This window comes from Motacilla alba, chromosome 7 (genome assembly GCF_015832195.1).
Source record: "Motacilla alba alba isolate MOTALB_02 chromosome 7, Motacilla_alba_V1.0_pri, whole genome shotgun sequence".
Taxonomy (NCBI): Eukaryota; Metazoa; Chordata; class Aves; order Passeriformes; family Motacillidae; genus Motacilla; species Motacilla alba.
In genome coordinates, this window is record NC_052022.1 from 226,297 (window position 1) to 251,775 (window position 25,479).

Sequence of the window (25,479 nt, forward strand, 5' to 3'; positions counted from 1 at the left end):
TGTTCACACTGAATAAAAAGCCTGAACTTCAGAAGTTTTCATAACACTGCTTCAAATGAGTATGTATCACTTTAAAGACTGCAAATGTTAAAGATCTCACGTTTTCCTTAAAATTATTCAAATAAAATATGCAATTCAGACACTCATTAATTTTACTACTTAGGCAAAAAATAAAACACCTAACATACTGATTAATACAAAAATGACTTCAGGCTTTCAGAGGATGGAAAATAAAACTACATTCAGACTCAACCTGTATCATAGCACATAGATGGGTCATACAAGAACCAAACATTTTATCTTCCCTGCCTCCCCCTACCCCAAATTTTGCTTTTTGAAGGTACACTGAGCAGCTCCCTGCAGAAAAGTTGCAGCTGCTTTGGCAAGGAAAGGATCCCAACGTCCCACACCCATGCAAAATTGATGAGAAATTGTTAAGGTAACTCTTTCTAAGGCCACGCAGGATTCAGATATCACCTGACAAGTACAAGAGGCAGGCAGCTGATTTCACCAGCCAAACAGAGCCATCATGCTGAGGTGCCGAGGCGCTGTCCCTCTCCCAGCACCGCCCACAGCCTCCCGGGGGCTCTGCAGAGCAAACTGACCCCCAGGCTAGAGGGTTCCAACACACTGAACTTCTCTCAAGAGGTGAAAACTCACCTTTGAAGCGAGGCGTCTCACAGAATCCCCTGTTTGGGTTTTGTTTTCAAGAGCACCAGGACAAGTCAGAGTCTTCATTGTATTGGTGTCACCTGGCGGAGGGGGACACGGGGGTAACTGGCTTAAGGGAATCTCCTGACAGGAGTCACCACCTGCTTGTAAAAGGCAACAAATACAAGAGAAACCAAATTTGCTGATAGGACATTGCTTTCTAGGAAAACACCACAGATTGTCTCACTGCTAGAGTAAAAATTGAAACTGAGCGATACCATTATAAAAGAAGCCTGCAACTAGTCTCATAAATACAGGCACGCATTTGCAACTTTACTATTTTAAAACAACTCAACTGACTTTTAGATCAAAACTATAGAATTACTGAAAAAAAAACCATGGCGATGTGAAGAGTTTCCTTCAGAAAATTACACATACAATGCCTCATTTAAACCAGTAGTTACTATATGACTGAACTCTTGGGAAATTTATCATTGTTATTATTAGTAATAATAACATTTGACGTGTCAGGCAGGGAAACAGCAGTAATGCCAGTCTCACCATCCTTCTAGCTAATGTAGGCACTGGACTGGTCTGGGGACAGGATGCTAGGATCCTGTCTATAGGATCTTCTACAGGATCCCAGTAGAAGACAGAAGAGGTTTCTCCACAGCTTTATTCTCACATCTACAAAAATTCTATAGAAAGCATACACAGTGGGTACACAGTGGGAAAAACACTCACTGCTCCCTTGCCAAACTTGTGAGAGACAAAGCCTGCTGCAGTCACATCCTCAGAGTTTGGGGTACACACTGCCTGACAAAAAGAAGAGATCCTGCACACTGCCTGTGTTATACCACCTGTCTGATGGGCTGAGCCCACATGATGTCACTTTCAAGGTATTTGTCAGAACACAAAAGTTTAACTCCTTCCTTTGCTCATTGGAAGAAAAAAGTGTTTGCTGAAGACTTTATGAGGGCTGACTACTTTAAGCCAAAAAAGCAAATATGTGACTCCTGATGCCAGCACATTAACCCAGACCATTACCCAGAAAAAGAACATACTTTTAGGAGATGAACTTGGGCTGTTGGAGGCTATTTGTCTCATGCGACTTCCATGGCAGCTGAGTGCCACCAGCCGTGAAATGACTGCAGTCTTCCCAAATCCCACATTTCCAGTAATGACTACTCCCCTGTTCTCTGCTGGGTCAGGATTCTGCAGTTTTTCTTCAATGGTGTGAAACAGCCATTCTCTTCCAACAAACACCGAGTCTGTGGTTATGCTTGGCACCTCAAACAACAGCGGCTTCAGCAAAATGTCCTGAGGCTTATAGGGGATGAAACGAGCTGAAAAGATGTGTCAGGGAGGAAAGTTTACCAGAGGAAACTTGACATGCAATCAAAGAGCACGGTTTCAGAAGGTAACATCATCTAGAAGCTTTGTTACTATCAGTCGTAATCAGATATTCTAGTGCTTTCACCAGGAAAGCAATAAAATCTGATTGTCTCAATTCAGGTCATCTCCATAATTTTTGCATGAATTAAATTGCAGAAGAAAGAAGCTACAGGTACAATCTGGTTTTTTACAACTGAACTCGAGTTAGTAAGTTGTAGAATCCAAAAAAGTTTTCTTAATAACGCATTAATAATTCTACAAATGAGGAAGCACAATTTTTCAGTTTAGAGTGAACTATGTGCTGAGCATCACAGTGTTAGGTCTTCAAATCTGTAAAACATTTACAGAGAAACAGAAAAAGGTACAGAGAATAACATAATTTTTCTGTTTAAAAAAACCTTAAAGTAATAAAAAAAATTACTACCTTGTTCTTCTGTACTTTTCAAGTCAAAGGATCAGTAGTTACACCTTTGATTACTTTGATATATAACATTTGGGAAACACTTGATGATTTAGGAAAGAATTTGCGTTAAATTGCATAAAATACATTAAAATTTACAGGAATAATAATATTCACCAATAATGTGCTCTGAAGATTCATTAGCCAAATGTCATGTTACACAACTTCTGTTTCAGCATTAATCTATGACTGCAAAAAGCCATAAATGGAAGAGGGCAGCATAGTATCTACAGACGATCCTCAAGATCAGCTTTACTAGGAGTTCGCTTAAATTTTTCTGCCTTTAATAGTTATTGGTTGTAACAGATGCACACACACTCAATCTCTAAACCACAGCATAGTGCAGGAAAAGGTGTAAGCAAGCATCTTGTTGGCAAACATGCAGAGTGACTTGCCAGGAGCACTCCACAACAACACTGTAGGACAGGGCTGTTCACAAAGCTCGCAGCCCACCCATGCTCCAAACTGCTGAAGGAATGTGAGACTGTGCCAGACAGATGCAGGTGCAAATATCTCTGCCTTTACCTTCCTGCTGCACTCTTCCGCCAGCGGTGTTGTGCCAAGGTAAGCGAATTGAAGTTCGTAGAGGAGTATTTCTTTGTCCATCCAAATAACTCAAGTCTTCCAATTTGGTTGAACTTGTTGCTAGAGTATAAAAGAACTGAAGCTTATTATTCTCTTAACACAAGTTACAAAGAATGTTATTATTTATTACAGTCCTTCATCTGCATGTTACTTACAGAGAAGATTTTCTAGACAATGGCAACAAAGTCATTAATGTTGCAACATTTACAAAATGCATTTCAATCAAGCTGACTAAAGATTTAGTTGGGTTTTTCTCTGTTTAAATGGCCCTCAGTTCTCCCATTGAAAGAGTTTTCTTTTTTACTGTAGGAACAACCACGAGAGCAAGGTCAGAAGTGTTAGAACAGGTTCAGGTATTACCTACTAATACACTACCTGTCACCAGGCAGTGTCCTGGAATAACTGATGGACTTTTGAACTGTTTCAAAAGTCCTGACCTAATCAATACCTACCAAAAAGCATGGTAAAAGCCTTCTGGATCAGGGTTTTAAACAAATGAGGTAATGCTCATCTATTTGGTTCAGAACATAGGCTTTTTTCTTTTTATCCTATAGAGATACTTTCATGCTAACAACAGAAAGATTCAAAAGAAATGTCTTATCATTAAGAACACCCTTGGGTTTTGACCTCAGGACTTTACCTGCAACGGAGTTTGGACGAGGCATAATTAAAGAGGCAGAACTCTGAGTGTAAGGAAGGGGACCCTCTCCTGTTGGTACTTCTTTTGGCAAATTCTCAGAAGAGCCAATGGCTTCCTCTTCTGCAACCGGTGAACAATTATCTGTTCTTCGATCACGGCTGATGCCTTGGTGTTTTCCAGCTCTGAGACTCCCATCCTTATTCCATTCTAAGCTGGATCCACTACGATCATCATTTTCTGATGAACTTGTTATAGTGGCTGAAAAAGAGGGAAAAAACCCAAGTAAAGTCAGAGGAATTTGGCACACACATAAGAATTTTCACTCTCAAATAGCATTGTGAAACATAAATGACAAAAATTCAATGTTGTTCAGAGGTCTGTCTCACCTAAAATGCATAATCACATCAGGATGACAATCAGCCTGTACTCATATACCTAGCAAACCAATCTTGATAGGAACAGTAAATAGCTTACTTGCTGGAAGGTTCCTTTCTTAAGCGCCTACTACATTTCACTGTCAGAAAGAGCAGACAGGAGTAGATGCATGATGAATCAGAACCAGTAGTATACTAATATACCAGAATGTATTAAGAAAATTTCAGATTATATTATATTATATATATTGATTTATGTTTTTAAAGAGTGCGGCAGTATAAACCAGAGGCGCAAATAAAAGCCTGGGGGGAAACGGGGCATTTTCTGCTATGAAAATTTCATATGCTAGGCAATAAGGAACACAGACCTAGAGAGACTCTCAGTTAAAAAGCAGCTAAGACCACTGAGGTGCTTTTGGATGCTGTGGTACAGAGCAGCAGTTTCCACTGCTGCAGTGACTCCCTGGACGAGAGACAACACCAACTGCATTATCCAGAAGGATCCAAAGGTTCCAGTTTGGTAGCTCAGGGCTATCAGTGTGTCTGTACTTGTCTGAGATTGTATTTAATCAAGGCCTCCTGCAATAATGTGAAGACTTTATATACCTGAAGACCTACTTGAGTAATGTTTGATAAAACTATGCTAACTTCCTTGCTAATTAGGAACACTCTGCAGATATATACTTTTTTGTATGACTAATACTGAAACCACTCTGTTTAATTTAAAATTTTTTCAACTACTTACATTAAACTCTCACAAAATAACTGAACAACAAATATTTATTGAAGATTAAGCCAACACTCAATGCATTTTGAACACTTTAATGCAGCAGAAGAAAATACAAAATAGGAAGAAAGGGCATCAGGATCAAAAAAAAAAACCCATTAAACAAAATCAATACCAGCTCAAACTATAATATCTCTGTGAACTCTGGGTCCTTCCCAGGCTACCAATTTAAAAGTTAAAGCCATATTTGTGGCTATTCTACACTCAATTGGCCCATTCTTTAATGAAAACATTCTGGCATATTGGACTGCTAACAAAAGGCAGCCACAGGGGTGGCTCCTGCAATGCTGAGCCTGGTCCAGTCAAGGAAGGACCAACTGTTCTTCCACACCAGCTGCACTGAAGCTTCAGCCATGCAGGATGGTGAGGTACTTGTACAACTCTGCGTTCCTCCAGCTTAGGCTCACATTCATAAGAAATAGAAAATTGGGTGCTTCAGTTCAACAGCTTGTGTTCTAAGAAATGCCAATAATATGACATACAATTTAGAGGCAGTAGAAGAAAAAAACCCAAGTTTCCAGGCACCCCATTAATATTTGCACACACTTAGATTGTACTTCCATATGACAAATTTATTTTATTTTTATTGTTGTGTCAAAAAAAATCTGGCTCCTCCTGAAGTATGAAATCTTCAAAACCTTGATTCCCCTTGGAGTGAAGCACAGCTCCAGGAAACCTGGCTGCTCAAGATTTCCATCCTGACACAGCAGCAAGGATCCAGCAAAGTTTTTATTTTGGCCAGCAGCCCAATCTTTTCTCCTGCTTCGCTGCTTGCTGAAGTTTAAAACTTGCCTTTACTGCTACTACATCAACTTCTACAGAAGCAAAGAAGAATTCAGCTACAGCAGCAAAACACTGGAAAACTACAGAAAACATGAACTGTAAGCAAAAAAGAGTAGAAGGGAGAAAAGACTGATTTCCCATCAGTCTGCTGGTCCAGAAAACATTGTGGGAGTAGAAATACAAAGGAGGCCCACATAAGTAGCACGAAGGAGCAAGATATTTTCATGGCTGGATGAACTCTGTCAAAGACATTAGAAAACATACACTTGCTAAACATAATTTAAAATGCACATGTACTAATAACAAATTTGAATGCACAGACACACTCGTATATAAAATCCAAAAGCACAGGTCACTTATCAGAAAGGTGTCTCTTCCTTCCCTTCTTGGTTTCATGCCTTTATAGATGTAAGGGGTGCTGCCATGGGCAGCCAAGAGACAGAGGGTGTTCAAATTCCTCTGGAATTTGAGACACGAACGGCAGCTCTGCAGAGGAGCGGCGGATGATTTCCACGCGGTCCCGCAGCCACGAACCACACGAACTTCACTGAAGGAGCCACCAGGACATTCCTCCTGCTCTTGCACTCATACACTCATCCTTCCTTTTCAGTAGTTCAATAAGTAACTTTTATCACTGTTCTAAAACATTTTCTTTAAAACACTGGTACTTACAAGGTTATATAGTAATGATGTCATCATGCCAGTACACTATTTCAAACAAACATGAGGCCATTCTGACCTTATTTAGAGCATGGACATACTCTTGGACTATTTCAAGCTTGTCAAGCATGGCTAGTATATTCATATCAGTATCTACATTTGTGCTCTCTTTCCAAAAGCAACAGTTCTGATATATCCTTTCCTTTACATCAAGATGTTCATGCTATCTCAAAACTAGATCTTATACAAAGTTGATCAAGTATCAATCTGACATGGAATGAGTACACAACATCATTTTCTTCAATTGAAACATTGAAGTTTTATACAGGAGTCTTTTGACCCATGACAAACAATGTCTCTTAGGGTAACTGATCAGTAAAAATGATTTTTACTCAGCTGGTTGGTACAAGGAGCTGGTAGCAGTTGGGCTGAGAGGGTGGCTGCCTCCAGTGGTCATAGACTCCCCACACAAGATGCACATATACCCCCAATTCAGCCATCTTTCAACAGAGGATCACACCATTTCATCTCTTCCACAATGCCCCGTATCAGCTTCATTTTCATGCCAATTACTCAAAAGTTTGCACTTTTAAACAGTTTAATTTAGGTTATTCTCATAAGAAATCACATCAATTATTGTTTCCTCAGCTGGAAATTAAATCAACTTCAAGCCCTGCTGTGCTTCACCATTATGAAAAGCACCATTAAGACCTCTGGAATGGAAAAGAAAAAAGGCAGAAGAAAAGAAGAAATGGAGAAAAAACAGAGGAAATTAATTATTTGAAAGGAAAAAGTGGAGAAATCAGAATTGCACCAGAAAAACAAAAGAAGAGAAATGCACACATAACAGCAGCTGTTGTAGCCAAGAACAGGATTCCAACCTTTCAAAATGGGAACCACAGACAGTGTCAAACCGAACACGGTGACATAAAGCAGCTGCTCAGACCTGCACAGTTAAGAGGAAACTGATTTCTACTACGTGCTAATGAAAATGCTCACCTATAATCCCACTGTCCTTGCTCTCCAGGGTGGAGCTGGGGGTGCTGATGGTGCCGCAGGGACTGCCCTTGTTGGCTGCTGCTTTGCCAGCACAGCTGTTGAGGGTGGAGCAGGGGCTGTCGGTGCTGGGCGACGTCGTGCTGCTGGTGAGGGTGGAACAGGGACTCACTCCCTGGCTGGCGACCGCACACTGCCAGGGAAGAGCAAGAAACACTCACTGCACAGCAGGCAGGACCCTGCTGGGCTGAAAACTAGAAACCTTGAGCTGAGGTCGAGTCAGAGCAAAGCAAAGAGCCCATTTTTCAAGTAAAAACTTCAGGAAGTGAAAGCTTTGTCTAGACTGGGAATCTTAATCTTCCACATTACTCTTAAAAAGTGACCACTGAATTAAAAAGAGAATTTCACAGTTCAGTAAAAAAGCTGTAGCGAGGCAGATCTCTTCTCTATTTAACACTTTACTGGATATCCCTCCCCTCCACCTCTTGTATTTATTCTTTGAGTTGAAAAAACCTAGAACTGCAGTCTTATTAATTTTTCACTATCAGTGTGAAAACCCAAACTGATGCACAAAGATTTAGGAGGGCTGGGACTAAAAGTGGAGAGAGCAAGGGAGAGGAGCAGAGGTTGGCAGTTACTGTGAAGTTTTAGTTAGCAGATGAGTTTCATGTGGACAGTAGCTGCCTGCTTCACTCCAATCCCTCTACCCCAAATGACAGAGAAGGACTGTCTGACTGAAGAGAACTTCTCAGGAAGAAATAAACATACCCCTCTCCCCAAGCATGCTCCCATTTTAACAAAATGCTGGCCTTCTCCATTCTTGGAAATCATTGAAAAGAGAAGGCAAAAATTTCCTCCTAAATACTAAATGCAGAGAGAATTCTATAAGCTATTCACATTCATAGTAGACTAGATTTAACCTCCAGAAGTGATGAGAAATCTATTCAGCTTGTGTGTTTTGAAATTGTGAACTGATCTTGAATTCTTGAAAACAAACACTTGCTAAAATTGAAGTCCGATCCTATTACTATATTTCTATTAAAATGGATGGTATTTGGGTAGATATCAAGTAACTGCAACTAGCAGATAGACAAAATAAGATTAGTCCTCTACGAAACAGGATGAACATGATAAGATTTTATTCCATTATCCTACCATAACTTCGCTTTTCTCTTCCATGTGAGCAGAAGTTGGGATCCCTTCTCCCAGTAAAAACCCCAATCTTGTCATCAATTCTTGTGCTGCAGGAGAACAGCTTGAGTCTTTGTCAGGCTTTGCTTTGGATTGGGAGGAAAAAAGTTGAAGGTTAGAGTCTTTTATTTGGGAACTACTAAAAGAGGTAGAAAATGTACAAACAAATTGTCCATCAGACTTTTAATTGATGGTGGGTCTTGGATCCTCTGCATAACTGCACAAATCTAGGGGAGGAAAAACCCACCTGCCAGTCAAACCAGAAATGTTTAAGAGCAATCAGTTAATCACTGGACTGATGAGCGACACAACACAATGATTCTCCTAAGAGCAGTATTAGGCTCAATGCTATCAAAGCTTTGTGGCAAGCTGAAATTGGTGTTCAGGGCCTGTGGCCTGACATTTCTGTCATATAAAAATGTGAAGAGTAGAGGTTAATAACACAGACGCTCTGTAATCTCACAGTTAACACCAGAACTAGTACCATACATTTTTGTTTTGCTTGCTATGCAAAAGATGTGACACCAGTTCTAAAAGTCCCAACTCTTCTGGCGCAAAGATATTTAATTTTATCAGTACAGTGCTTTGAAATGTCTTCTAGAATCCAACAGACATAACAAGACAAAACTCAAAATGAGGCAACCTGCAACAAAAACAGCCAAGCACAGCTCTGCTCTGGCACACACTCTTGCTGATGACACCTCACAAACAAGCATTTCCAACCCTTTTCCTTCTTTGGTGCCCACAATCTGGCATCACCCACCAACCTGTGACCACCTGCTCTGACAGGAACTTTTACAGGGCATTTATTTCTTTCATCCATTATTGAAACAAAAGAAAGACAAAAGAATTTTCACCTGGAACATCATCAGTTATATCCACTGACCTTAATGAGTTTAAACTTAAAAACTAATCTAAAAATTCATGACATATACTGACATATGCCATGACATTCGCTGTAAAAGCCACACTCTGTCATGTACTAGTCAGATTTTAACAACACAAAAGTTTCCAAGAATGCAAATCAACTCTAGGGAGGTGGCTTCTCCCAGCTTTGCCAACACAGGAGTTAGCTGTTACAGCCTTAATCAGCAAACTTTTACAAAATTTCTAAAATGAAGCACTAAAAGGAATGCAAAGCTACACATTTGAGTCAATTTAAAATAAAAAACAAGTTCAGAAAAATGCCAGAAGGCCTTTGCTCTACGTGGCAGTCAACGACACCGGGACATCACTTTGCCTGCAGCCCATGACCAGCCCCAGGAACTGAGACAGCTCTAAAGACAGTGCAGGTATAACAGCAAGCAGCTCCTCCTGCACAGAGTGAGTATCTCACCCCACAGCACATGGCAGCACGGCTGGGCAGACAGACACTCAGCAAGCAGACAGACGCTCGCCGCGCGGACAGACAGACGCTGGCCAGGCGGATGCTCACCACTGGCGCTGGGCTCTCCCGGCTCCGGCCTCCTCTGCAGGGCCAGGGCTGCCTCACCTGGCACCCTGGGGCTCTCCACATACTTGGGCTTCCGGACCGGACCTGCAATGGGAATGAACGGAGCATACCGAACTGATTCCACGTGGACCAAAAGGTTCCTGTGACCTGTATCTATTCTCTACGATGTAAAAAAAGCAGAGAAATTACTTCTTACACACACAGCTGTTATCACAAAGATCAGCAAGCTGCTGCACTTCCACTCTCGTGAGAAACACGTGCGCCAGGCCTTTCAGAACACAAAGGCTGCTAGAAAATAAACCCAGTGTATGTGTGTAAGCTGCATACTGCATGTAACCCCAGTAGCTGGTCTCCCTACTTTTCTCAGTACTGCTGTGTAACTCAAGACTACACCTCAGCTCCCAGCCATGCCTCCTCCTGCTCTGTACTTCCCACGCTAACAGAGCAAAGCCTCTCCAGGGAGCACTGCAGGGGGACTGTGGGTCTGATGCCAACTGTCCCACATTGCCCTTCATAAAGAGACTCTTCCCTTCCTCAGTTCAGGTCTTCAAAAAGCATCCTTCTCCTTGGTTCAGAGTTCAAGGGTACACCAAAGCTCTCTCACACTTTGTTTATTAAAACCCCACCCCATGTTCAGGCTGTGGCACTTCAGCCATATTAAGCAGCCCATCTTTCCTTTTGGCAGCAGCCGCAGATGCTACATTAAGCCTCTGAAAATTACATCGATTTCTTGCTCTTTTTCCTGAGCACTTTAAAACTCATGACTACTTTTAAAGAAAAGCTGCATCTCTCCTCTGTGGCCTCAGGCTCCCAGGGTCACACTGCCACAGAGCTGTGGAGGCCTGGCTACCCCATCACAGGGTAACACACATCACTTGCCCAGAACAATCTGGCTGGACCTATCTGCCCTTTCAGATTTCCACCTAGAAGCGCAATATGGGAACATGGTGACAACCTAATTTCTTAGCTAAGAAATACTGGTGAGGAAGTGTCAGTCCTATATGAACACATATTTATATCTCTAGCAGAGATTCTTGAGTCAATTCACTTTTTACACGAACAGCTCAGCACCAACACCAGAGGGGGCTCTTCCAACACTACTGTCTAGCAAAAACAAGGGCCATTGGCCCTGGTGAAAGCAGCTAAAAATGCATTCCTTTGAAACAAAATCACATTCTTTAAGGAGACAATAGTCCACACCTGTCATTTGTAAGCAGAAGTATAATCAAATATATCAAAGTTGGACAACAAAAAGCACTCATTCTAGAAGAACCAAAAAACTGTGTAGCAGTTGTAAAATTAGATCAACACAGAAAGATCTTCAGGATGTATTTTTAACATTCATGCTTTAAGCTGTGGGGAAAACCCTTTACTGAATTTTGTTCCTCACAAACTGCTGTGGAAATGACTTACAGTACTTGCAAATCCAGTATACAACATTGCAACAAGTAGGAGAATTCATGGTAAATTTATTTTCATGCACTAATCTAGAACAGGACACATAAATGAACCCTTAGACGAAAAGGACTCATTTAAATGTGAAGTGCATCAGCAGAACAGCAGCTCTTTTACAGAAGCGTAGGATGGCTGAATCAGGTCTGATGGAATGTTCATCTGGGACAGGGCTTTATCAGCAGCGAATTGCAGAGGAATCTCAGTAAGGGAAAACACACTCCCTGCTATGCTCTCGTGACTGCTGCTGAGTGCACTATCATAACCTGAGGCAAAAGCGGCCACTTGCTCTTTAGGAGTTCTAGATGCATTTTTCTTCCAGGAACGAACTCCAGCCTTCCTCTCATGCTCTGTAACATCAGCAGGTGAACACAACACTGCCAGACACAGTGACTGCACCATCTCCTTTTTACAGCTGCCTTTCTTCTAGGCAGACAAACACCACTCCAGTCTATCACCACGACTTCTCTTCAGTACCATCCCACACCAACAGTCATTCCTGAAGCCTGTTCTAGCTCTGTCCTAAATCTAGTGCAGATTTTTAAAGCTGGTCTCCTCCCAAGGGGGACAAACTATAGATTTATACAATTCCATACCAATAGTTTTTTTAAGTCATCTATTGTTTTGTAGCAATTCTTAACGCTTTTTTGACTGCAGGAGAGCTGATGTCTCAGAAGGTCACTGTAACTTGCGCAGCTCCATCCTTTCCCTCTCGTCAGCACTAAGTGGATCTGTAGCTGTACTGACCCCAGAGATTGCCCGCTGCAGGACCTTGGAGCTGGGACAGCTTAGTGCTTGCAGGAGGAACAGTCCCCAGGGCTCCCAAGGGTAGGGCACAGAACAGCAGCCTGAGATGAAACCAGTTCTCTGACCTAGTCTAGTCTCAACAATCAGTATGAGGATTAATTTGCTTATTAATTAGAAGTTTTAATTGAAGTTTAATTTCAAAACTTACTAAAGTTCTATTGTACATTTATGCAAGACTCTTCCAGGAGTCACCTCTGGCACTGATGGAAATTCACTGATTTCCAAGGAAACCTTTCTCTGTTAAAGCATTATTGTGTCATTAATGTAAGGAAAGCAGCAAGCATTTTTTTACAAGTGCAACAGCATCATCTTTCATTTATATCTTAAACTCCACAATCCATTTTTTTGGAACATCCCTTATAAATCAGTATTTTCATTCTTTTAGTTGAGCCTCCTAAATCAGACTACAATCAACTATTACCCCTTTGAGAAAACAAATAGTGGTTTGGCTGCACATCTGTAAGATAACCAATCCAAACAATGCTCATTCTAGCTTCGTAGTAGAAGCAGCTCAGCTGGGAGGACTGAAATTAGAATTTTGTTCTAATTACTGTTAGACAACTTCATCACTACAACCCAACTTCAGGACACTACTTCAGCCTCCTGTGCAGTCCTTTCTTCTTTCACTCACCATATCCTGAAAGATCTGTAACTTGGTGTCATGCTACTGAAATAGAGAGCTTTGAAATCAGGACATTAGTATAATCCTGTTACTACTCCTGCCCCAGATACTAGACAGCTAATTTATATTGAATCATCTTCCATTAGCTAGAGTTTGGTGAAAGTCAAAGGAATAGCACAATGTTTCTGTCAGCCTCCTATCAAAGACCTGGTTAGGTCTTTGTACAAAATAATGATGCATAAATGCCAGTGCATTCCCAGCACTGCAGAATCACAGGAAATCTTTTCCCTTGGCTGTGGGTCACAGTGGAATGACTCTGCAGTCATCGTGAATATGGCTTTTCAGTCCCTACTCATCAACTGTTCAGCATTTTCTGTGCTGACAAAGCCCAGCTTTTGACACTCTGTTCCCAGACCTTATAAACTCAAACCTGTTGAGTGCCTCCACAGGCAACAGGGAGAGTTTCACTTGTCCCTCTCGCCCTGACCCGAGTGAACCCAAGTGATGCCGGCGTGCTGGAATGATTTCTATGCACAGAATGCTGATAAAAGGAGCCCCATGGAGCCCCATATTTAGTCTGGCTCCCACACCAGTGGGTAGGCACCACTGAGGATACAACCGCTGAAAACTAACAACTTCCTTGTCACTGCCAGAGCAATTTATCTATTAATACATTTGTGTATAGAGATACAAGTAAAAGAATTGAACTGTAAAAGCCACAAACAATACTCACTCTTACACAGTCACTAACACATGCACAAACAAAGCTTTTTGCAGCAGTCCTCTACCTGATACACTAATCATAAATAACCAGGTTTAATCATATTCAGACACCTCAATATAAGTGTCTGCAACACCAAAGAGATTAATTTTTTGCCACATGAAATAATACATTCTATTTAATAACCAATTACTTTTTTAACCTGGAAACATGCACTACTCTTGTTCTTGTTGCAAAAGTTCAATGTGATTTTACTACATTAATTTATGCAGCATTTATCAATAACTGAGTTAACATGTTATGAAGATTTTAGTTGCTCATTGTTTCATCTTACCTGGAGACTTCTTGTTTGCTCTCGCCTGCATCAGATAGGACTGCCGTGGCAGCAGAGGCGAGGACGGCAGTGACATTGAGACTCCTTTGGCCAAGTTTGTTCTGTAAGTGTCCTGGGAGCCTGGCTGCTCGCCACTGGGGAAATCTGCATTGTGGCCAGATGTTGCTGTAACCTGCGAGGCATTCTCTGGGCAGCAGTCACCTGCTAAAAATAAAATTTTGTCATCTATTTGGTGATGTGCCAAAATAAACAGCCTAGAGTTGCATTGAAATACAAGTATTTAACACAAGAAAACACTTGCCAGCAACAACTGAGCATGACTCGCCCTACTATGCCACCTCCACTGCAAAATACAGATAACCACTGGGAAAATGTAAATGCACAAATAAGCAACACTCTAACCTAATGTAATAAAGAAAAAAAAAGGGGAAGAAAAATCTCACTTTCAACAGTCAGCACTTTTCAGACTCCATCCTTAGGGCTAACATCCAGTTCCCTATGAAGATAACAGTATTTTTCAACCTAAAAAGGTGTTTTAGCATCACTGCATTAGCATGAAACCAGGACCACCTGAAATACTGTTTACTGAACTAGTTAAAGGACCCCTTACATGTAATGAAAAGGTGGATTACTAATACGTACAGAGATGGGCTAAGATTTGTTTTCACACTTTCAGTGCTAGTAAAGAGGCTAAAGATTTTCTCTGTTCTTTTGAAAATTAAACTTCTACAACAGCCGATTTAAACATAGATTTAACATTGGTGATGTTATTATTTATTTTTCAATATGGAACATGTGAGTTTGCTTCAAAGGTGTTGAAAAACACAGTAGAATGGTAATGCAGCTAAATGTAACTAGAAAATACTAGAATTCCTGTTAACAGCTTTTTACTAGATACATATCCAGGCTGCACTTTGGAATTTGCAAGTATTCCAGGCAGACTGCTGAGGGGTGGGGGGGGTGCAAAAGGGTTGACACATCCACCTGCAATTCCTTCATTTCTATTTTCCCTTTTATGATGGTATAATCCATGTAATTCACTGCCGTCTTAGTAGACTTTTGAATTTTGAATTAATTTACTTGTCTCTATTGTATATGAAACATTACAATATGGAAGAGAGCTGCACGGAGCTAAATAGCTTTAATCAGTAAGTTAGGAGTATTTGATCATGACAGTAACAAGAAAGATATTTTACCATCAATATACAGAGACACTACTGCATCTTAGGAATTTTTGTTCCAGCAGTACTCTGGTTTTTCTTTTTCCTGATGCTGTGGAGAGCAGGCTTCCATGACTCAGATTCTGAGAGCAGTATGACTTAAAAGACAGAAATGTAAAATGTGTACCACAGAAATTCCCCTTTTCAGTCACTTCATTTCCTAATTTTGCAATACGCCTTTGCACATTACCACTCACATCGCCATGGTGTTCAGACAGAACAGCTCTTTGGAGCAAACCCACACCTTGAGAAAACCCAAGGCTTCAGCCTAAGGGTGTTGTATCCTCAGTGAAGGTCAGTGTATTTCAACAGTGCTGCATTCTGCTGAAGCAGAAAAACCCCTGTGTTAAGTGTAAAACGGTTATGATACAATGGAATAACAGACACCTATTAGACAAATATCATTCCAAGAAAGGAGCATCCTCCAGGCCCTTTCTAAAAAGCTGTTAAACTCAAGGACCAACGCCACACCTGCAAGCTCAAAAAACATGCACAGCAGGAATAGCAGGGAACCAGCAGAGCATGTACACCACAGCCCCTGCAATGCTGCCCCAGCCATGGGCACAGACCAGCTCCTCCCCAGAACTCCCTGACAGCCCAAGAGCAGCTCCAGTGGAAGCCTGGCACAGCGCACATCCCTCGCTGAACAGGCCGAGGCTCCCTTCCCTCAGCAGGGACAGGGACAGGGCCGGCTCCGAGGCTCCCTTCCCTCAGCACAGGGACAGTGACGGCTCCGAGGCTCCCTTCCCTCAGCACAGGGACAGGGACAGGGCCGCTCCGAGGCTCCCTTCCCTCAGCAGGGACAGGGCCAGCTCTGGGGCTCCCTTCCCTCAGCACAGGGACAGGGACGGCTCTGAGGCTCCCTTCCCTCAGCTCAGCACAGGGACAGGGTCGGCTCTGGGGCTCCCTTCCCTCAGCGAGCACAGGGACAGGGCCGCTCCGAGGCTCCCTTCCCTCAGCACAGGGACAGGGACAGGGTCGGCTCTGGGGCTCCCTTCCCTCAGCAGGGACAGGGACAGGGACAGGGCCGCTCCGAGGCTCCCTTCCCTCAGCTCAGCACAGGGACAGGGTCGGCTCTGGGGCTCCCTTCCCTCAGCAGGGACAGGGACAGGGCCGCTCCGAGGCTCCCTTCCCTCAGCAGGGACAGGGACAGGGCCGCTCCGAGGCTCCCTTCCCTCAGCAGGGACAGGGACAGGGCCGCTCCGAGGCTCCCTTCCCTCAGCTCAGCACAGGGACAGGGCCGGCTCCGAGGCTCCCTTCCCTCAGCTCAGCACAGGGACAGGGCCGCTCCGTGGCTCCCTTCCCTCAGCAGGGACAGGGACAGGGCCGCTCCGTGGCCGGGGCAGGCTGCCAGGGCTCCCCTGGGGACACTCGGTGTCCCTGCCTCAGCGAGGGCAGCTCCGATGGAGCCACAGACGCGTGGCCCCCGCAGGGCAGCATCCAGACCCGCACGGGGAGCCTCATCTGTGGCTGCCTCCAGTTCAGTTACATGTGGGATAACGAGGGGTGCCATGCTTTTGACATGCTTACATCATCCCTTCCCAAGTCTCTATATCTATCCCAGAGATTTCAATGATTCTAATCCTGCACTTTCCATTTTGTGTAAACTGGATTGATGACCACTCTCCACATTTCATCCAAATAACAGGAAAATTCCCGTAACATACCTGGCTCTACACAGGACAAGACAACCCCAAAATTACCAAGCTTGTGGGATCCACCCAGTGATAGATTATCCTTCCCACACAGCAATTTAACATTAGGGAAACAATACTAGAAAAATGCATGAGAAATACCTGTCAAAATACAATCTGTTACAATGCCCAGATACTAGCAGATGCCACACAAACAAAAAATCCCAAAATCACTTGTTACTAACTTAAGGGTTAGTCATTTAAATTATTTTAGCTACCAGAAAAATACTTTAAAATTACATGACATTGCCTGGCATCTACCAGAGTATAAAGCGGGCTGCATCAGTGCTGGAGTGGAAGGAAGATGACCTCTCAGAAGTTTGTCAGTGTAAAAGAAACACGTAAGGGAAGGTCTTGTGAAACCCCATTTCCATTTATTTTAAAACCTCCGAGTTGTACATTTTCCACTGCCAAGCAGCCTCGGAACAAAAACCTTCCACAAGCATCAATCAACACTAGAGTTCTTACTCAGTGGTCAATGCAACCACAGAAACAAAAAGTTTGAAAAACCACACACAAAAAGCTTGGCGAATGAAAACCAAATCCCAGTTTAGCTGCACCTAAGGATGCAACTGAATGGCATAATCTGATTACAAACTACTTTTTTTTTTTCCCTTTAGATAAAAAGAGATACAAGGATGACTGACTACAGTGATGATTTTGTAGAGCTTAATATTCTAAAAGAGAACCTGAAGATCAAACTAATCCTATTTAATAGGGAGGATAACTAAAATGGAAACCTTCACACCTGTCTATATCAGTATTAACCATTATAAAATGCATCTAATTCTTCATTCAATATATGGTGCTTAGAAAGCAGAATGCCACCTACATTACCAAAATATGTGTAAACTGAGTTTGATGCAGATGTGGGAATTCAGATCACTTTTTAACATGAAGGAACAGGACCACTACCTTTACAACACTGAGAACTAAAACAATGACCATGTAGCCTCTTTGATTTTGGATATTGAGAGAAGCCACAGAGAAAACTATGTTCCATGGATTCCCTCAACAGGCCCTTCTGGGAAAGCCTGTTTTGTCTTTCCCTCCCTTAACCTTTCTACTAAAGTGAAACACGACTCTCAACCCACTTAAGAAAAAAATTTGATATAAAATCGTGCTACAATGGAAGAAATCTTAAATTCTGTAGTTCTGCTTCAGATGTGTTAAAAAGAAAAAAAAAGTGCAGGATGCTGTTGCTGACCAATGCTCCCTGTGAGCCCCAGGGAGTGAAGGACACCACCACACTGATGTGATTACATGTTACCACTGACAGTCTTAACAAAGTCCACTCTGCTCCACAGGATGTGTTTCACCCTAACAAATATTAACAAAAGATGCAACCTTACGGACAAGTTCAGAAGGAAACTACACATGGGAAAAAGAAAACAGCTGTAAGAACAAGGAAAGCCATCCAAACTGGAAAGTCCCTTCCAGAACAAGGCATCTCTATGTCTAAGCAGTAAGAAACTGTTCAAGGATTACGAAACCCAGTGGGTTTGATATTCTTTCAATAGAACTGACAGGCAAGTGTACACAGAACTCTGCAACCAGGCTCAGTGACTGAGTATAAGGTGCTTCATTTTTACTGTAAAACACTAAGCACTGCCCTTGAAGGGGCGTGCCTTTCAAAACCAAACTGCTTACACGCATGTGTGTGCTTGTACACACAGCCAGCCCAGCTTCGGGAGAGGGCAATCCAGGAGGCCTGGGGAGTCCAGTGTCCCAGTCTGCCCAGTCACACAGCACAAACACTGACCAGGAGCTGCAGAACCACTCCTGCCAAGTGAAGCCATCCACCGCCAGCCTTCTGGGACAGGACCCAGGCTGCTGGCACGGAAAATACATGCATGAGGGGAGAGCAGCATTTAATTCTTTTGCTCTCGAGACTCTGGGAAGACCAGAAAAAGGGAGAAACTAGCATGGAATGGGAAGAAAACGCATTATGGCCTGAGTAAAGGAAGCAGTGAAGTGCAATGAGTGAGAAACAACCCAGGCAAAATTAGAATAAATGGTTTAAATGGCCAACCTTTGCCAACTCTGCTTGTACTTGACATTATTTGCTCACTTTCTGGCATTTATTTCTGCACCCTGGATTATTTTATCAGTACACAAAATATTAACATTCTCCTGTAGCTCTCAAAAAAAAAAAAAAAAAGAAAACACGGAAAAATAGAGGTTATTCAGACCACAGAAGTAATTTGCATACGTGTTTCAAGGGCAGAATTTTTTTGAGGGGTGATGTTTGTATGTACATGGGATACATCACTGGAATTAGCTTCTGAAAAGACATTCACCACATTAAATACTGAGTGCTCAGAAAAAAAGCTTAAGCTCTTAAATAACTGACAAGAGCAGCTGAAAGTGGGCAAAGCAACACAAGATAATCAAAAACAGCTCCATATTTTAAGCATGAAACAGTGCTTCTTCTGTTGCAAGGTATTTTTAGAGTAATAATAAAAAGTCAAACCGAAACTTAAAATTGGAACTTTATTCCATTCCAAGTTCAATGCTCCAGACAGTGAGTGTGTACTTTATGCAGCACAAATGTCCTTTGCTCTTAAAATTCAAAGCCTATTATCACAGAGCATTTGGACAGAAAAAGCCAATTGAATTTACGTACTTAGATTTAAAAAGGCAAACTTATTTTATTTAATGGCCCTTCAGTTTTCCAGAATGGTACCTTGATGCTGTCAGCTGGGTTCAGTGTGTTAGTCAGAAACGCTGAGTGAGATGTAATGCAAGACAGGGGTGCTAAAAGCTGACCACAGTCAGCTGAGAATCAAACCTTTACTGCTACAGGCAAATAATTCTTAAAACACTCAGTTTTAAAATAAAGATTAAATAGTGGGTCTAGGTCTTAAGAAAAAAATGAGGCTTTTCTGCACAGCAGCTTCACTTTTCAGAGTAGCAATTTAGTTGCCACTAGCAATAAAAACAATAAATAAGAAACCAACCAAACAAAAAAACAGTGATAAACAAAAAACCTCAAAACCCAGTGACAGTAAATTTCAGCACATTTCTGTTTATCATTCCAAGTGCTGCCCCAGTGCTGCACGTCAGGCTTGTAACAGGAGCCTTGGCTGAAAGGAAAAGGAGAAAGTAAAACAGGGGTGTGGAAGCTCATACAAGTGATCACAGCTCATGCCTTCGAAAGCCATTTTACTTATGAAAATGAATACTAAGTATAATCTCAATTTCTTAATTGTATCCAATGATGTGAATAAAAGAGAGGAAATTCTGAATTCACAGATTTCATTCAGCTTGTTCAGTATACAATATTCCTAAAGGGCAAGGCAGACAAACAAAAGTAACAATGTGCCAACCTGCAACGGAACAAAATGCAGAAATAAAGCCTCCATTCTACACAGACATTCAGAAGTCTGTACACCCATATTTAAGCCAAAGATACTTACATGAAGATACCTGAATATAAGAAGGAAGCTAATGCAAATGAAAATTAAGTTTCAAAGAGTATTGAAAAAATTTAGGTCTGATCTACCAGATCTGAATCAAACAAGATGCAAGAAAGATTTGTTAATACAAACCCTTTTTGCAGATGAAATAATAAAAAAAATCTAAATATGCAGGCAATCACTGAAAGTCTGATGTATACAAATCTGTAAGTACTTCAATAACTTTTATTTCAGAAACCAAAACCACACATCTTGTTTCTCCAGATTCTCTGCCTTTAAAGCACTATGTTGCAGCATTCTAAACATCATCTTTTTGTTGACGTAATAATCTGTCCCTTGTTTTTTGACCACTACTATTAATATCTAACAAGCCCTGAATCTGGAAAACCTGAAAGTCCCAACTACTTACCACACTGAATTTCTACTGACATCAATGAAGTTTCCAGGCATACCATGTACTACATTTGATGTTCAACTTCTGATGGGATTTAGTGCAGGAAGAACACTGCAAACTAAGCACAATACTGCCATTATTCGTGTTCCTTCAGGCCTGATATTGGGTCAACAGAACGACAATGGTCACGCTACTACAAAGCCATCTGAAATAACTGAGTATGTTCTGTAGAAACTTAATATACAGGATTTTATTTTCTTTTTAAATTAAAATGCATTACATGTATTTTATACTGAATAAGCTTTTGCTTAGTAAGTTTAAAAAAAAAAAGCAGATTCTTAAATGCAGGCGAGTTGCTGACTTTGGGACAGTTAAAAAAAACAAATGTAATTATATACTGGAAAGCAGCTGGCAGTACAGAAACCCAACAGGAAATACTAATAGAAATTTATCTCTGAAGCATTTTTAAGCATTTAAGAATGAGTAGCTCTGTAGAATTTCAAAACCAATCATAATGAAGAAGTACTTTTTGTTTATATTCTGAAGCTTATTATGCATATTCTTTATACTATCACCTCTTCATAGGCACAGACAGGACTTACAGGTAACCTAGTAAAACTTGAACAACAGTCTTCTGGCTTTGATTGCTTGAATTGTGTCACTAACACACAAAATTCCTATGCTATATTAAAATAAAAACTGTCAGCTGCTTTCAGCTGAGGCCAGAGGCAGAAGATCTCCTTGTGGTTACAGAGATCAAGTTAAAAACCTCAAGGAAATAAACTGGTCAACAAGTAAACATCAACTATGAGAACACAGGAGAGAGAGCAGAAATATACAATTCTGTGGTAGGTAGAGAAAAACACAGGGCAGAAACAGACAAAGAGCTAGGATTACCTTAAATGTCAAAAATAAAGTCCATTAACAAAGCAAAACAAAAGACAGACGAGAGGGCACAAGGGGAGACAGCTCTGCCACGTCCCACTGTAGAGACAATCAGCAATCTCTAGAAGACTTGGAAACTCTGGAAGAGTTTAAAGAGATAACACCTATTTGATGACAATAAGCTAACAAAGAGGAGATAGCACCACTTTTTACTTTGTTTCTGTTTACTCCCTTCCTGCTTGGTTTCAAACATTGCCCAAGGAGTTTTCTGTTACTTTAAGGTTACAGGTGCAGACTGTGGGTTTTTCCCCCTCAGGTTCTGTCCTTTACCAAGTATGTACATCACTAATGCAAAGAAGGACAAGAGAAAAGAAAAATCAACTTACAGATAGTTATCTCTGTTGTATGGAAATAACTATGTCTGAAGGGCTGTAAAGACAGGTTTCTTCATGCTGCAGAAAACCAGAAAAAATCTGGATGCAGAAAAAGTTGTATGTCTGTGTAAAAAATTTAGTTTGTTTGGCACATGTGTTTACCTAAGTAGGATACCAACTACCTTGTCTTCAAATCCACATTTAGAAATTTATCCCTAAGTTTTGCTTGCAAAAGCTGCTCTACACATAACTTGCTGACAGCACAGCTCTTTTCACCTGTGCTCATGCATGTTTGCACAAACTGATAATTACATATGTGCATGTTTAAACACACTAATTTTGCTTCATTTAGATTTTATCTAATTCTACAACAGCCACCTGCCTACCTATCAATGCCTCCCAGACACATCCAAATACACCCATTTTAAAATGGGTTTATTACAAAACTGTTGTAGAAGAATTTCTACTGAAGCAACCTTGGGGTCTGAGCCCAACCATGTATCTATAACTACTGCTTCTGGTGCTGCTTGAGGTATCTTTTTTCCAAAAGTGACATTCCCACGTGACAGCCTTCCATCTGATTAAGGCAGAAGTTATTTCTACAAAGACATTCTACCACTCTTCAGCAGAGCACTTCTGTCTTTCTCTCAAAGTATCAATACTAGTTCTTGATATCCTCTTTTTCAAGATAATCCTGAATTTAAGAATCTATTAAAACCTGCAATCAACATTCCCAGCAGCTAGATTTCAAAAATGTTACGCACAGCTTCAGCTCTTAAGCCCTTATGTCAGGGCAAATGAGAAATTCTAGTATTAAAATCCACACAACCTACTGCTAAAACAGTTAGAGTTATTTCTTTTTGTCCTTTAACCCTTTTACACTTTTTAATATTACAGCTGTGCCTGCCTTCAATCCAGAAAAAACCACCACCATTCCTACTCACACAGGTTCCACAAGCCTACCAGCTGTAAAACCCATAAAATAGAGTTAACACACAAACAGGAAGTTCTATTCAGTAAAACAGGAATCATCCCACTCAGATCTAAATTACGCAGACTTCCAGGCGTTCCTTTCATGCAACCCATGGGACAACTGGGGTTACTTCAGTTTAAGAATAAGCTGCTGCAGTTTAGCCTAAACCCCTTTCAATTTGACTCCAAATGGTCACACGTGGTCAAGGCACAGCTGCAGCTCATCACTCTGCTGTCCCTCCTACGCAGGCTGGGCTGCCCACCACGACCCATGGAGATTTTACTACCTTCTAGCTCCTCAGCATCGCTCCTAAACCATGAATATACTGAAAAAAGACCATGCAGTCTTCCCAGCTGCGTTCAGGGTGGGCCTGCTGAGATGTGCCGTCTCCTTCCTCCCTCCCTCATTCGGAAGCTCTGAAAAACCTGAAAAATTTCTCAAAACCTCATAAGCAAAACATCAAGCCCATGTGCCCACAGAGCTGCAAGAAGCATCTGCATTTACTACTGCATTCATCTCTCCAACAGCAGTTTGAAGAATGGCCATGGCCACGTTAACAGTCTTATCTCTCTAGTCAGCTCCCATCGCTGGGGTGCATTTCTACTCTCTTCAGAGAGCAGGAAATTTTAAGCTGTTGTTGCTATTCCATATCCAAAGGGCCACGAAGTGGGAAAATTCTGCAATCAAAAAAACAGCTCCTCCCTGATTTCAGTTTAAAGGCCAGGGAGATGAGCAAGCAAAAATAAGCTCTACAAAGACCAATGTTCTTTGCCTTGCTTCACATCTTTTCTAAAAGTGGAGAAATGTCTTACAGCTGGAAGAATTGGAATGTCCTTTGGAACAACAGAGAAAGCTAATGAACTGGACATAACTTTACAGAAAGTCCTGGTGTAGAATAAAATAAAAAACAGAACAGAATAAAATGCACACATCTCTCTTCAAACTTTTAACATCATCTTCAAATACAAAAAAAAACCCCAAAATCTCTGAAATCCAACCTATCAATTACTTATTTCCTTTTAAAAAGCTGCTCCTGAACTCCTCCTTGCTCTAGTTCTCACCAGTCAGGCACTATTCACCAATTTTCCCCAATACTTGGTTTCCATAACATCTGATTAATACATGAAACTCTAGAGTTCTGCTTAAAAAAAAAAACCAAAACAAAACCAACAACAAAAAACCCCAAACAAATAAACAAACCCACCAAACCAAAAGTTAAACCAAAAAACTTCCCACACTCTAACTCTTCTCTTGCTGCTCAGAAATACAGCAGCCTCGTATTTACAAAAACAGAGAAAAAACTTATTTTGCACACATTAATACAGACAGATGCCATGAGATCCTAAAATAAAAAGCCATGCTTTCTGACCTACAGGAAAAGGGTTTTTCCAAGCTTCACATTTTAATCAAAGCCTGGTCCGAGCTCCATTCTGAACAGCTCGATTTTCCTTCTGAGCCAAAACCAACTTCCATCTAGTATTTTAACAAAAAATGTACCAGTGAAAGCCTCAGGATACCACAGGAATCTTTAGCCCACTCTGTTTAAACGACCCCAGCTGGTGACTTCAAGTCAGCAGCACACACAAAATTAACAGGACGCCTTTCGTGTTGCTCTCTGATCATTTCTGTGCATCTCTCATCTAGTGTCAATGTTTTTTCTAATCAGCATAGCTCCCACCATTCAGTCATTTAGAAAGGAACTGTGGCAGAGTGAAAACTTCACAAGACCACAGAAATTTCCTGAAGAACAACACATTACATTATTACTGCATAGTTTTAAAAGCTGCAATGCAAGACATGTATGTGACTTGCTTTCCAAGAAAACGGGATGGTGCTGCTTTAAAGATTCCAATAAACAAGGACGTGGCAGCTTTTTTATGCTCTGTTCTTTATACATTTAAGAAGTATTCACATTTATTTGTATTTTACACTGGGAGTAAGAAGTTCATGTTGCCAAAGAGCATAAATTTACTCTAATGGATAATTTAGGATCAAACTCATCAGAAAATCAGAAATGTTAGTCTACATTAATAGTCTGAAGTTAAAAATGTAACTCTAAAAAACAGGTGACTTTCACTCAGGTCCATGAGCTCTCCAGCCTCTGCAGCAAAGGCTTCAGCACGCCTGCCACAGAGCAGGCAGGTTCAACCAGCCACCAACACCTGCACATCTACAGCTACTGCTCCTCCTCAACAAGCACTGCTGGGCCTTCTCTGCCCTTGAAAATGGCAATGAGAGCTCTTAGTTACCCTTCTTCCTGGAAGGTAATGCAGGTAAGTAGTGGCCTACTAAATTTATGGTTAATATTAAAACAAGGGGTTTTTTAAGTAAAATTTGTTGATAATGATTACTTTTACCTTCAAAAAATCTCTGTAGTTAAAGCAAAAATTAGAACATAATAGCCACCTGATAACCAGCTTAATAACTTTTCACTAATTCAATTTTTTTTTCAAAAGACATACAAAATAAAAATTCTATTGCCCATAATACATAACCAGTGTTGAGTTTTTTTGTAAGGTAACTTATAAGCAGTTTAAAGTGCATTTCTGTGGTCAGCAGGCCTGGCCCAAGGCCGTGTAGGAGCTGGCAGCACAGCACTCACAGCCTGC

General features: G+C 41.3%; 1 protein-coding gene across 13 annotated transcripts in view; it reads right to left on the reverse strand.

The window, feature by feature from the left end:
* Positions 1–25,479, reverse strand: part of TANC1 (tetratricopeptide repeat, ankyrin repeat and coiled-coil containing 1) — a 60,047-nt gene that overhangs the window by 18,736 nt on the left and 15,832 nt on the right. For 4 of the 13 annotated variants that reach the window (XM_038141969.1, XM_038141964.1, XM_038141971.1 and 1 more), the window contains 8 exons: positions 13,912–14,115; positions 9,958–10,059; positions 8,487–8,608; positions 7,335–7,524; positions 3,732–3,989; positions 3,032–3,151; positions 1,716–1,997; positions 661–815 (listed from right to left, as the gene is read on the reverse strand). In XM_038141969.1, coding sequence (XP_037997897.1) covers positions 661–815; positions 1,716–1,997; positions 3,032–3,151; positions 3,732–3,989; positions 7,335–7,524; positions 8,487–8,608; positions 9,958–10,059; positions 13,912–14,115 — 1,433 coding nt within the window. Of the gene's footprint in view, positions 1–660; positions 816–1,715; positions 1,998–3,031; positions 3,152–3,731; positions 3,990–7,334; positions 7,525–8,486; positions 8,609–9,957; positions 10,060–13,911; positions 14,116–20,653; positions 21,468–21,909; positions 21,976–25,479 lie in introns of those variants that run through there. The other 9 variants (XM_038141970.1, XM_038141967.1, XM_038141973.1 and 6 more) reach the window with 7 other exon arrangements.